Source organism: Euprymna scolopes, chromosome 36 (assembly GCF_053919585.1).
Source record: "Euprymna scolopes isolate OS-2025 chromosome 36, ASM5391958v1, whole genome shotgun sequence".
NCBI classification, from domain to species: Eukaryota; Metazoa; Mollusca; class Cephalopoda; order Sepiida; family Sepiolidae; genus Euprymna; species Euprymna scolopes.
In genome coordinates this window covers 27250863-27265024 of record NC_136517.1, presented here as the reverse complement: position 1 = coordinate 27265024, position 14162 = coordinate 27250863, and the positions used below count along the sequence as shown (strand labels likewise).

Here is a 14162-nt window from a genome sequence, read left to right as displayed (position 1 = left end):
ATTCAAATGTTCTACTTATCTTTGTCATTTTTAATCTAATTTATAAGACTTACTATGTCTGTCTGCCTGTCTTCACATTTTCAAACTCTATCTCTTTCAAAACTAAAAGTCGCAGAGTGGTGCTAGGGGTCTCGAATGACTGGATTTTTTTACGGACCATTATTTTATGGGTCTTTAGCCGGTTAAAATAGTTTTTAAGGGGTTGAAAAGAGGTCAAAATTTTTTAAATCGTTATAAATTTTGTACATTCATATTAGTTTATTTTTAATCAGTTCATATGCGTGTCATGTTGGTACAGAGGTAACCTCACCAGCTTTGAATGCTGCTGTTTTGCTTTCAGTTTCGATTCTAGCTGATGGCACCCAAATACTTTTTTTTTTAACTTTTGAAATCATGATTCTATAATAATATATACGAAATCTGGACAAATTAAAATATCATATTTAAGCATATTTTGTTTTCAGCCTCCCTCCCCCCACACACTCCTAGTAATAAATAAAGTAAAGTGTCTCTCTCTTGGAGAGGCTAAAAAAAAAATGAATTTATAACCTAATAATTTCCTAAGATCATGTGACAAATACCCATAATCAAATCGGGAACACAGATCACTTTGTGATATTTGTAGACATCTCTTAGAATTTGATCGCAAGCTAAGGAGCCAGTACTCAAAATAACAAGATGCTTAAAAAAGGCTGATTATGAAGCCATCAGAGATGTCCCACCAGAGATGTACCTTTCTCTTCCTACTGCACACTGTGTCAACGAGACAACTGAATGGTGCAATATAGGCATTGAAGCACATGTTTTCTCACAGAACACAGACATTCAGTCTCCTAGATTGTGAAGATGAGCAATCCTCACGTCTAAACCTATTCCATACTACAGTACCACAGGATTATGGGACAAATGTCTAAAGTCCACTTAAGAAACTGACCATGTTGTTATATTGGTTGATATCACTCTTTCTCAACCCTAAGCTGAGGAGCCGTTGCTTAAAATGACAAGGAGCCATCAGAGAACAACATATCAGACTTGTCCCGTAGATTAATATCTTTTCTCTACCTGCTGAATAAAGTGTCAATGAGACAACTAAGAGGTGCAAAGTAGGCATTGAATATTCTTTTCTGGCAAGGAAGTATTATAGCAAGCTCTCTTTTCAATGGTTCACCCAACTTGTGCCGCCGCCACATAACAAAGGCAATATGCATTCCGATTATTCGTCTGCCACAAGTCAAATACAAATAGGCAAAAGTTTGTGAAAGGTAGAAATAACTGTAAGAATGAAATAGCTAAAAGAAGATATAACGAAATGGCATCAGCTTTTACTGACCTCCAAACTGAGGAGCCATTGCTCAAAATGACAAGATGCTTTTTTTTTTTCTTTTTTTTTTTTTACACAGTGGTCACCACTTATCAAGGCCCGGAAGCGACTCAGGGATAAGGGTTATTGCAAGTACATTACGTTAGTGTGTTGATTTGATGAAGTGTTTACTTAAGAGGGCGGTTCATTAGGAATTTGTTAACGTTGGACTTGAACACATCCAAGTTGTAGTCAGGTGGGAAGCAGGTTTAAAAGGTTGATTATGTAGCCATCAGAGATGCCCCTGAACCAATACCTTTCTCTTCCTGCTGAACAGTGTGTCAACGAGAAAACGGAATGGTACAATGCAAGTATTTAAGAACAGGTTCCCTCACAGAAGTTTTGTAGCAAGCCCCACTCCCCCTCATGGTTCACTTCAACTTGTGCAGCTGCAATTGCACAAAAGCAGCATGCATTCTGCCAATTCATTTTCCACAAGAGTTGCACCAAAAGAAGGTCATGCTGATTATTTAGTGGTCTGCGATTGGTCTCATCTATTAGTTTTTTTTAATGTAGGCAAAACCACTATGACAGAAAAGTACTGCCAACAAATGGGTGAAATGCATCAGAAACTTCAACAACAACACCCAGTATTAGTCAACAGAAAAGGCCCAATTCTCCTCCATGACAATGCTCAACCACATGTTGCTTAACTGACCCTACAGAAGTTGAACGAATGGGTCTACGAAACTCTGCCTCATCCGCCATACTCTTCAGACCTCTCACCTACTGACTACTACTTTTCCAAGCATCTTGATAACTTTCTACATGAAATGCTTCAAAAACCTAAGCAATATTAAAAATGCCTTCAGTGACTTCATTGCCACCAGAACGCAAGATTTTTACGTTACTGGCATAAATACACTTGTTTTGCGTTGGCAAAAGTGTGTTGATTCTGATGGTGCTTATTTTGATGAATAAATTTTTGTTTAAACTGAGATATGATCATTTAGATTTAATAGTTAAAAACTGCAAGAGCTTTCTTGTTAATCTAATAGAAATAGGTAAACGTTTATAAAAGCTAGAAATAATTGTAAAAGTGAAATAATCACATTCAAAAGAGGGCACGACAAAATGACCAGGAAACATATAGGAGTTGCAGAAATTAGGCTGATGTGCTAGCTGGATGGTTCGCCTCCTACTCTATCTTAGACCCCCACAAACCATTCCCGAATTTCTCTTTACAGACAGAAACCACGCTCATAGATCTGAAAATCATCCTTTCCCATGTCTGCGATATCATAAAAAACCTAGACACCTCTAAGGGATCTGGGTCTGATTTCATCTCTGCTATACTAATTAAGAAATGCTCTGCTGTGAGCATTTAGAGAAATGATGATTCTTTTTGCAGAATCACCATACGTCTATCTTGGCACATTACAAACACGTACGCAAATAAGATGGCAAAATAATAGGATTCTTTATTTCCTCTATATAAAAATCATAATATTCTATATATAAATATTTAATTAAAATTTTATGTCCGTCTGTCTGCATCCAAATTCTAATATTACTATCTGTATTTCAGATTATCGTACTATTTTTTCGTGCTTAATTCAGGAGAGTTGATAGAATAGTATCTGTTCTGTTGTCATGGTACTATCCTCCCAGGCATTTTCTTCTCTGGTCGCATATTTTTATTTGTAATAAATAATAATAATTAACTAGCAGGATATGTGAATATTCCACAGGGGACTCTTTCGTATGCAATATTTTGATGTTGGCCTTCTGTAGATGTTCAGCATAAATGAAGGTGCTCTGATATTATTGTAGCTCTTTTGCTAAAACTGCAAAAGTATTTATTTAAGCTAACAAGGATGTCCGGCATAGCCCGGTCGTAAAGTATGTGTAAATATGATATTTTAATTCTTGCAGATTTCGTATATATTATTAAAGAGTTAATGTTCTATCGATTTTTATATATTATAAGTTGCGATATCAAAAATAAAAATGTATATTCATTTGACTTGGGTGCATCAGCTTGAACCAAAACCAAAACTTATGATAAAATATGTGTGTGTGTGTGTATATATATATATATATATATATATATATATATATATAAAACTTGAGTTCCTTCAGCCATAATCGAAACCGAAACCAAAACTTATGAAGAATTTATTAAGTGTTGTGACATTATGTTGAACAAAGATGGCGGTGAAGAATCAGTGCAGTTCCGATCTTGAGTGTTAAGTAATTCCTAGTGACCGTTAGTATTCTCTGTTGGAGATTGTATCACTTTATGTAGTTTCCGAATCCTTAGGTACCCTAGAAATTTTATCTGCTACAATTCGAATTTAGATTCCGAACGGTCAAAGAAAAGATGATGGCTGGGCGCATAACCTGTTAAGTGTTGAGACATTATATTGAACAAAGATGGCGGTGAAGAATCAGTGCAGTTCCGATCTTGAGTGTTAAGTAATTCCCAGTAACAAAGATGGCAATGAAGAATCAAATGCAGGTCTGTGACGGACACAACGGCGAACTGATTGAATCCAAAATTCGACAATTTTTATAGTAACTTTGAAGCTTTTCATTGGTTGGTTATTATAACTTGTGGTTATAAAAACGATCGTCGAAATCATTGGTGTCATAAATTCATTACTCATGATGGGAGATGTGTCCCCTAGCGGCTTCGGCTGCAGGGAGACAGGGTAGAGTACTTGTCAAGGATCCGTTTTTGACGCTCAGAACCAGCTCCACCTTCCCTCCTCTTGGGAAAGCTGATCCCCTCCCTGCTCCACATTTAAAATGACACAAGGTGTGAAACATTCGTTGATCATCATTTGATCCCGGGCAACGTCGGGTCTCCCTGCTAGTAATAAATGATATAGAAGTTTTAATTAACCTAGCATTTTCTTTTGAATAAAAAAGGATAGTAATACTTCAATGTAATAGAATTAAAGAGACCTATTATTTTTAATTATGCAAGTAAAATGTCCTGAACGATATGGAGCAATTTATGAATTTTTATTAATTAAGTCAAAACAGAAAAAATAATGATAGTCACAGATACGTCTAGTGTTATGAATGTCAACTTACGTCCTCTGTGTGGAACCTTGGAATATCTTGAAACTGTCCAGCTTCCAGTCATCGTCGAAGGCGACATTAATGATTTTTGATGTTTCTACGTATTTGACGTCAAGACTTTTTAGCATTCCGATATCGACGTTGCTTTTGAGAACTGTCTTGAAGTGTTGGTGAGGAGTCAGAAGTTTGTTCTCCCTGTTGAAACCGAGATAAAAAAAAAAAAAAAAGATAGGATTGAATTATACGGGTTCAGCAGGGTTATCTGGTGTTCTGCGGGAGCAAGGATTCCAAAACAAAAGAGTAAAAAAAAGTGTGTGTACAAAATAAAATGCCCCCCCCCCAAATATCTAATCTAACTTTCCCCACCCCCAAAATAAAAGTTTCATCAATTTCTAAATGAATTGCGTTATAGCATGTACGTTTTTTTATTACGTTTTTCAAATCGTTCTTTTTTCTTTAATAACTATTAAAAAGATTTTTCGGTCCTACTTAAATTCAAAATTATTGAAATTATTTTTTTTTTTAATTAAAAAAAAAAAATTTTTTTAAAGAATTATTGAAAACACCTTTTAAAATACTTTAAAACTCTTTTGGGAATATTATGCATTGGACACGTTTTTTTTTCTGATGTTTGAAATTTTGTTATTTTAATTTCAATAATTTCATTTATTATTTTGATTTCAATAATTTTATTTTTATACTTTCATGAACATATATTCATTATACAAATTAAAAAAAAATGATTTTTAGAATTTAAAAAAAAAACGTATTTTTATAATTTCGTAAACATTTCTTACGAAATTTCAAATAGAATAAAAACTTTAAATGTTTTATTCTTTTATTAAACGTGCAAATAAAGATTGTGTTATTTTCATTTGTATAATTAAAAAAAAAATTTTTGTTGTATATTTTTCAATAATATCTTTTTCTTATATACGACCTATTGTAAACAATTCATTGAATGTTGTGGATTTTCTATTTTATGGCATATCAACCGTTTTTCAGTCATGTAAAACTGAAACAATATCTTTTGTAAATAATACATTGTATTGCAAACAACTGAACACAGTTTGCTATTCTCAATTTAGCTGGAAAGCTTTTTTCCAATAGTGTAACACTGTCATGGTCCAAGGGACGCCTTGATGTGGGATGTTTATTTGAAGCACCATCGTGTCTCTATCCGATATGGTCCCCCTATTTTTGTATGATGACAAAAGGCTCATTCATCCAGAACAGTTACTCGTCCATAATCCTTGTTGCATATTATGATAAGATACCCAAGACTGTTGTTTGAATATAGCGCATTTGAACGAGGTTTAGACAAATATCTACTAGCGTTTGTTAGCATTAATCATTGTCTGCTAGTGTCATGCTGATCTAATTTATGAGTTGGCACTCCTAACAAAACCGGATGTTTAATTCTTGAACAAGTTCATCTATGTGATAGAAACCAACAGTTTCCTCCTTCTTATGCATATTGTTACTCAAGTTAACCAATCAGATCTCATTAAAATGTCATATCATCAGCAGCTTGCAAAAAAGTATAAAAAGAGTGCGTTTCTTGACTCCTCCATTCATTTGGAGGTTTTTTTTTTCATCTGCTCCACAAATCTTTGCTAGATTTTATGACACCATTTCACCACTATAATGACAAAAGTCAGAAGCAGTAGTAACACTGCTGTCTCCTCCTACAGCGGATCAACAATGATTGTTATTATAATTACTATTATCGCAGTAAGTTTGTTACTAGTGAACAAACTAATTGCAGCTCAAGCTACATCAACATAAATAGCTGCAGCTTCATCATCATCTGCAGTTTTTCTCTGGCCAGCCAAACTTCTAAAGCAGCTATGTCAAAAGCAACTACCCTCAGCAAAAGGCCAAAAGACACTTCAACCATGATAGCCATCACTATCACCCTAATATGTTTTCTGTCGACTTATTGAATCATGACTTTTTTTTTTAACAATCCCAAATTTATTTCGTTATCTTTCCTTTTTTGCCGTTGCTGTACATTTGCTCATATCTCCCATTAACATTAATGTTTAGTTTGCATATTATCTGAACTCAAAAACACGCGGCTTTCTTGTATTTTTATTTATTTATTTATTTATTTTTAAGTATGCATTACTTCTAGCTAAAGTTAATACAAAACCCTAAAGGTATTACTTCCTAACCAGCGTTTTAAAGGAGTTAAAAATAACCAGACTTTTTCAATTTGATAAAAGTTCCATTATAGCATATTTATTATGGGGTGGTCGAACATTCTGGCATTAGATAGATAAATCAATGTTGAATTTAAAAGAAATAAATAAAAATACAAAACTCACCAAGACACCCCTCCCACCGCCACCCAACATACCCTTTAAATATCGGCATAAAAGCAGACTGACCGACTGGCTGGCACTCGTCCTCTTTAAGCTATCGCCTCCAAGCCAAGTCGAACGCTATGGTTCCCAAAAGCTAAGAAACTTTTCTGTTCGTAACTTTTGCAACCTATTAATCTAAAAACACATGTCTAGTTTTTTTCTTTTTCTTTATTACAGGTTTGACTCTAATCCTGAATATTTGCCTTGCTTTCTTATCTTTCTCCTGAATGTTTTTGTCAAAAATACTATTATTAGCCGATATTTTTTTCTTATATTTAAAACGAAAAAAAAAAAAAGAAAAAAAAAGTCTCCCATGGAACTGAACATTTCCCAAATTATATTTGCATATTATCTGACTCAAAAACACGCGGTATTTTTATTTATTTATTTATTTATTTATTTTTTTTTTTTTCTTTAGTATGTATTACTTCTAGCTAAAGTTAATACAAAACCCTAAAGGTATTACTTCCTAACCAGCGTTTTAAACGAGTTAAAAATTACCAGACTTTTTCAATTTGATAAAAGTTCCATTATAGCATATTTATTATGGGGTGGAGCTGGAACGGGTTAACATCCAGCAGCGACCCTTGCAATAGGAAATACTATGAAATATTGAAATTTAAATCCCATAAACACTTTCTGGCTTGTTTTTTTCCTTTCAACAATGAAATAAAACAAAATTATATATATTTGAAAAATATCTCTGCTGCATGTCGGTCCGTTTTGTCCTGTTTTTATGTCCAATTTTTTGTGAGACTCAATTAAATTACTTGAGCTGAAATGTAATCATTAGCTAAATTGAATAAAATTATTGAAAATCATAGCATACTTGAAAAATAGATAAATTAAAAGAAAAAATGTTTGAACATCAGTTGCCACAGACAGATATGCTGTCTGATCATTTTATTATGTTATAATAAAAGAAAATTCTCTCTCTCTCTGTTCGTCTATCCATATGTTACAGAGCTCAAACATGCATATGGAAACTGTATACAAATGACTGATCCATGTGCGAGGTGACGTCATGGCAAAGAAGAAGGAAAAAGATTATAAAAAGAAGAACGTGTATGTAGACTGAGGATCACATAAGAGAAGGGCAGAGATAGATATGATACATAGGTGGACTGAGAATGACAGGAAAAGACACATGTCAAACATGGTCGGACAGAGATGGAATACCACATATTCAACATTGCAGTCTTGTTAAGCATACTGGAGTGCAAGCGAACTTTTCAACAAGAGACAAGGCATTAGTCTGGAAAGTACCTGTAAATAAATGCCTGTTGTTTTACTGAAAAAAAAAGTAAGTCGAATTCTTTCCTTGTATTTGCTACCTTGCGACCAACTCTGCATGTAAGCGTGCACAAACTTTGTACATGTTTCACGTTTTCACCGTCCACTGCAGATCATTGCTGCCTCACCGTACAATAGCAAAGAAGAACATAAGTCAGTTATCAGTCGTACATACATCAACCTGACAATGTTGGAATTTCACTATTATGATGAAGACAGTCAACAGCATCAGCAGCTTCTCTTCCTTCCTTCTACAACACGTCACCAATCATTGTGGTCATCATTAGGGTTAGGACAACAGCATATTCTTTTCATTGTTTTGACTCTCGAGTGTGTATTCATTGATATCTTATATGCTTTTATATAGAGTGATGTGGTTCTCGGTTGATTAACTGTGTCTAACTGTCGAGAGTTAAAGCAATGAAAAGAATATGCTGTTATCATAGCCTTAGTCATCATCACTCTCTCACTCTCTTCACAGCATCTAGAGCAGCTCGGTTCCAGCCAATAAACTAACTGTATCTTAAACCAGCCATCGTCATCATTATTGTCGTCATCATCATCATCATTGTCATCATCATCGTCGTCATCACCATTATCATTATTGTCATCGTCATCATTATTGTCGTCATCATCATCATCATTGTCATCATCATCATCGTCATCACCATCATCATTATTGTCATCGTCATCATCATCGTCATCTACAGCTTTTTATCCGGTCAGTCAAATTTCTACATCAGTTACGTCAAAAGCAACATCTCCCAGCAAAAAAACAAAGGACGCATCAACTAGGATAACCACCACCACCGCCCTACACTGCAGATTCACCATCTTTCCTGTTGATTCACTGAATCACAAACTCTTCTAAACGATCACATATTTTGTTCCTTTGGAATAAATAGCACATTTATATTTTGCTGCATACACGAGTTTATTGTTCTCTTTTTGCCTTAGTCCGTGTGACAGAAACCAACACGGTTTCTTTCTGAGCATATCGTCACTCGAGCCGACCAATCAGATCTCTTCCTAGCATTGTATCAGCAGCAACTGGCAATATGATATAAAAAGGTAGAGTCTCTTCACTCAGACGCTCATTTAAGGAGGCGGGGGCCCGTCCTCTGTCCCCGATGCCCAACAAGATGCCATCCCTGATTGTCATATCACAAAATCCATGTATTAATACTCTTGTATTAATTCTTTGCAGAGTTAGAGAAATAATCCTCATCTTCATTTGAGTTTACAACTAAAAATGGAATACTGAATAAGAATGAAGACCTTTGCTTTGTTTTTATTTATTTATATTACCTCATAAACTACCAAAACAGATAAAAAGGAGAAGGAAGAGGAGGAGGAGGTGGATCTCCTCTCCCTCTTCACTTCGAATTAGATAACTCACCCAGTCAGATCAACAGGGCCAGTGCTTCCTTTCATTCCATTTAGTGTCAAAATGATCCTTCCATTAATGGAACTTTCTCCGGACAATTCCACTTGATAGTGATAGGCTGTAAAAAACAAAAGATTAGGGAGTTAGGGTTAGGGTTATCGCAAAATTATGTTAAAATTAAAAAAAAACAAAAAATTACACTCCTTCTCCAGAAATCGTGTCGAACTTGGGAACCCATTATGGAATTTTAAACTCCCTGTTGCAATTCTATTTTCCAATTTTTAATCAGTTCATGTGCATGTCACGTTGGTGCAGTGGTAGCATCACCAGTCTTTGAATGATACAGTTTTGGTTTCGGTTTCGGTTTCAATTCTAGCTGATGGCACCTAAATACTTTTTTTTTTTTTTTTTACTTTTGAAATCACGACTCTATAATAATATATATGAAATCGGGACAAATTAAAATATATTTAAGCAAATTTTCGCCCGGACAAAGCTGGACGCCCCCACACCAACCCCAACCCGCTAGCAAAATATAAAACAAATAGAAGCAAATAGACAAATCCTATAGCCTCTTCTGGCCCCCCTTTTTTTCTCTTTATCTCTCCAGCTATGTGTTAAATAGTATTATTGCTTGTTTGGTATTCAACCATTCCAATCGTTTTAATCTTTTATTAACTTTATTTAATTAAAAAAAATCTTATTCACTATAGACAATGCACATTGCCACTTGGATGTAAGGGATTACTATTTGGCACCAAACCTACAGGGACACTCTGTAGGGAGTTGAGCAGTGACGTATCTATTCACATTACATTTAAATTTCTACATGTTAGTAAAATTAAATAAAAAAAAAAACAAAAGACAAAATCCCATAGCCTCTTTTTGTTCACTACATCTCCCTCTTTTTCTCTCTCCAACCATGGATTAAATAGTATTACCGGTTGTAGTTATATTACCTTATTTGTTTATAATAGACTATTTCAATCTTTTTATTCTTTCATTTGTTACTTACCCAATTTGTAGGGGGTTGAGCAGCGAGATGTCTGTTTGCCTTACATTTAAATTTCTGCATATTACTATAGTCATCGAAGCAGGAGACAGGGAGGGAATTCCAAAGCCTAGCAGTTCGAGGGAAGAAACTATTTGAGTAGAATGCTCTCCGGCATTCCAGCAACATCTATGGTGAAGGGGTGGGCTTTTGCCTTTGACTGTTAATAAAGATAGATATAGATAGATAGAGAGGGAGAGGGGGGTAGGTATTGTATAAATAAAAATGGGGAGTGAAACTACACAGAATATAAATGGGTGAGAGTAATAGACAAAAACTTAATAAAATGTGGGGTGAGTTGATAAATAACTTACAAATTACAGCCAATCAAAACGATTAAAATATAGTTATTTTCCCATGTATTAACATGTATGCTAAGTAAAACAGAAAGTGGATATTGTGTTTTACTTTCCACAAACTTTTGTGTAACTCTTGCTTCCCTTATTTTGTCCTTTAGTCCTCACATTCCAGAAGTGATGCTTCTGACAAAGGGAGAATAATTGCTGCTTTCTGGGCCAGAATCTAGTCCATCTAACACAGTCATTCTCAACATTTCCTCCATCATTGACCCCTCGGCTTCATGTATTTCTACATTTACCCCCTACTCACAAAAAAAAAAAAAAAAAGAAAAAAAAAGTCATATCCATCATGAAGTGACAGAAAAACAAGAAGGTCAAAAAGAACCTTTTTATTGTTTAGGACTTTATGTTTTGTATAAAAATAATATTATACACAACACAACAACGAAGTCAAAGTCATATTGGGCATATGAATCCGGGTATGTACGTTTCTTAAACGTGACACAAGAAATATTTATTTTTAAATTATCAGGTACTTCAATAATTTAACCCCGACTATATAATTTTTTACCTCCTAAGGGTGAATTTGTCCTGGGTTGCGAACCTGTGATCTAACAATTATCATTGGCAAGCTTTTGATCTTGAAGTAGTATTTTTTTTCAGCTTCTAACATTAAGTGGATTTATGACTTGTCTGGTGCGATTTTCATAAAAAAAAGTAAAAACAATTGTGTAAATAAAATACAGAGGGAAAAAAGCCTTTAGGGAAACCGAGTCAAAGCCACATAGGACATATGAATCAAGATAGGGGTGCACGAAATCTGAGTCTTGGAATCAAGAAAAGACTGTTAAAGTGTCACGTCTGGTCAGTTTTGACATATGAATGTGAGTCTGGGACAATCACCAACACAATGAGTGGACGTTTGGAGGCAGCTGGGATGTGGTTCTATTGACGAACACTTAGCATTTCTTGGATAGGGAGAGTGTCAAATGCTGAAGTCCTAAAAAGAATGAAGGTCGATCGCTTGTTGATACGAATCATCAAGGAAAGGCAATGCCACTTTGTTGGACACGTATTGCGCGAAAAAGAGGGCATCGAACAGTATATCTTGGCGAACGAAACTGACAGAAAGAGAGCCAGGGGAAAGCAAAGGACAAGGATATTAGACCGCATATACAGGGCAACGGATGTCAACAGTACCATCGGACTTCGAGAACAAGCAATGGATTGAAGCGTATGGAGAATACAAACCACGATTTCATCTATGGCATTAATATACTACGACACAGGAAGAAGGTATATGTATATGTTTTTTAGACATAACCTTAAAGTAATATTTTTTAGCTTCTTACATTAAGTGGCTTCATGCCTTGTCTGGGGGTAATTTCCATAAAAAAAGGAAAAAACAACTGTGTTAATAAAATATATAGGAAAAAAGCCTTTAGGGAAACCAAGACAAAGCCACATTAGACATATGAATCCAAGTATGTACGTTTCATAGACATGACATAATCTGAAAAGAAATAATTATTTTTAAATTTTCAGGTAATTCAATAATTTAACCCCAACTGTATTAATTTTTTACCCCCGATTTCAATTAAAAAAAAAATGAACAAAGAAAATCTGTGAATAAAATATATAGGAAAATAAAAGTAAACAAACGTTGATTTACTCAGCTTTAGTATAATGACCGAAAGCATAATAAAAGTAAATAAATTTTTACTCAGCTTTAGTATAATGACCGAAAGCATAATAAAAGTAAATAAAGTAATAAATAATAGAAAACATCATCATGAGTCACATCTTCCGCTTGATGCGAATTGCGAAATCACGTGACTTACTTTTTGCCATTCCTTTCGATGCAAGGCAAGTTGGTTGATGGACGCCCAACTGTTGAAAGCTGTCCACTCCAAAAAAATTTTCTCTTCACCTTCGCATTGGCTTTTCTCTGTCTCTTTTGCCTTCTATCATACTCTCAAAGCATAACTTTGACAGGCTAGTGGTTGATCGTTTGATATGACCAAAAAGTTTAAAGGTTTTATTTTTGATTATATCAAATAGAGGGGGTAGGGAAGTAGTTTGACGGAGGGTGGATATTTTGATTCTTTTCATCAGACAATGTCCCATAATGAAACGCATTACGTGATTCTGAAAGACTTCAATGCGATTGGCTAGTTGTTTAGTCCATGTGATACAATTAAGGCCATATGAAATTACTGGGAGGACATAAACTAACTTTTACATTAACAGTTATTGGTACCCTTTTTAATTTTAGAATGGTGCTGTGTTTTTTAGAAAGCCATCAAACCCAGCCCGATTCTGTGTTTCAATGTCGTCCCGTGATCACTGCTCGAAAATATAAAAAGTAAAACCTGCGCCACCGGATAGAATCGAATACTTACAACAGAAAGGCGATTTTGCTGTGGTTTCCAACATCTGAATACCCCGCCCGAGAGCTTTGTCGGCATAGAATCCCAGGCGACCAATTTGTCCGGAACCATATAGGCAATCTCCCCTCTGGAGTTCGTTGGCATTCGAACAGGGGAAAGTATCGAACGGGCACTTTGTGTTGATTGATTCGATAAACAAGGATTCTGCACGACGGTGACTGCACATGAACTTTTCTCGGCCAGCTGAAATAAAAAAACAAAAAAAAATTAGCTTATTGACTCTAAATATATAAATTCATTATTCATAACTGAGCATGTAAAAATAAAAACAATTTCAATTGTAAGTGGCGTAACGGATAAGGTATTTGGTAAAATTCAGTTGTAAGTTACACTCTTCTGGCGGTTGAAGGTTACATTCTTTGGTGCGGATGATACTCAAAATAACAATTGTGAATTACTTCTAACCGCTCATGGCTGACGGAACAAGAGCATCTTACCGTCTACTCATTGATTTAATAAAGGGTTCTGTTTGAAATTCCGGGCAGATTCAAGAGTTTGACAAAAAAAAAAAAAAAAAAAAAAAAAAAAAAATCCAAATTCACCAAGATACATCTGAAGGAGGTTGGAGGTTACATCGATCGAAAAGTTGTGAAAATAACCCTGAAGATGAGAACAGGAGTCCGAATAATTCAAATAATCTCCACAAAATTGAGTGAATATGCAAAGTCGCTAGGGCACAGAGTTACCGTTATCAAGCTCACAAAGCATTATTGTATGTCCCAAATGCCGCTTTGACATTCCTAGTCTTCAAGAATTAACATCATGATAAACAGTCGTATGGTTTGTGCGGTGATAATCGCTCGAATTTAAGTTTAAAATGCAAAAGTCAAGTATCATGATTCAGTTGTGACCTAAACAGAAGCATTCATTTCGAACGCGCTCCTGTCATATCAAAGAGTATACTGTTGATTTTATATACCGAG

The 14162-nt window shown here is 35.0% G+C and overlaps 1 protein-coding gene across 1 annotated transcript in view; it reads right to left on the bottom strand.

Moving 5' to 3' along the window:
- The window catches only part of LOC145260206 (pancreatic triacylglycerol lipase-like), a 31138-nt gene that overhangs the window by 3809 nt on the left and 13167 nt on the right, over window positions 1-14162 (bottom strand). Inside the window, exons 5-7 of the mRNA XM_080118030.1 lie at window positions 13192-13422; window positions 9452-9557; window positions 4403-4585 (exon numbers count right to left, since the gene is read on the bottom strand). Coding sequence (XP_079974156.1) covers window positions 4403-4585; window positions 9452-9557; window positions 13192-13422 — 520 coding nt within the window. The remainder of the gene's footprint in view (window positions 1-4402; window positions 4586-9451; window positions 9558-13191; window positions 13423-14162) is intronic.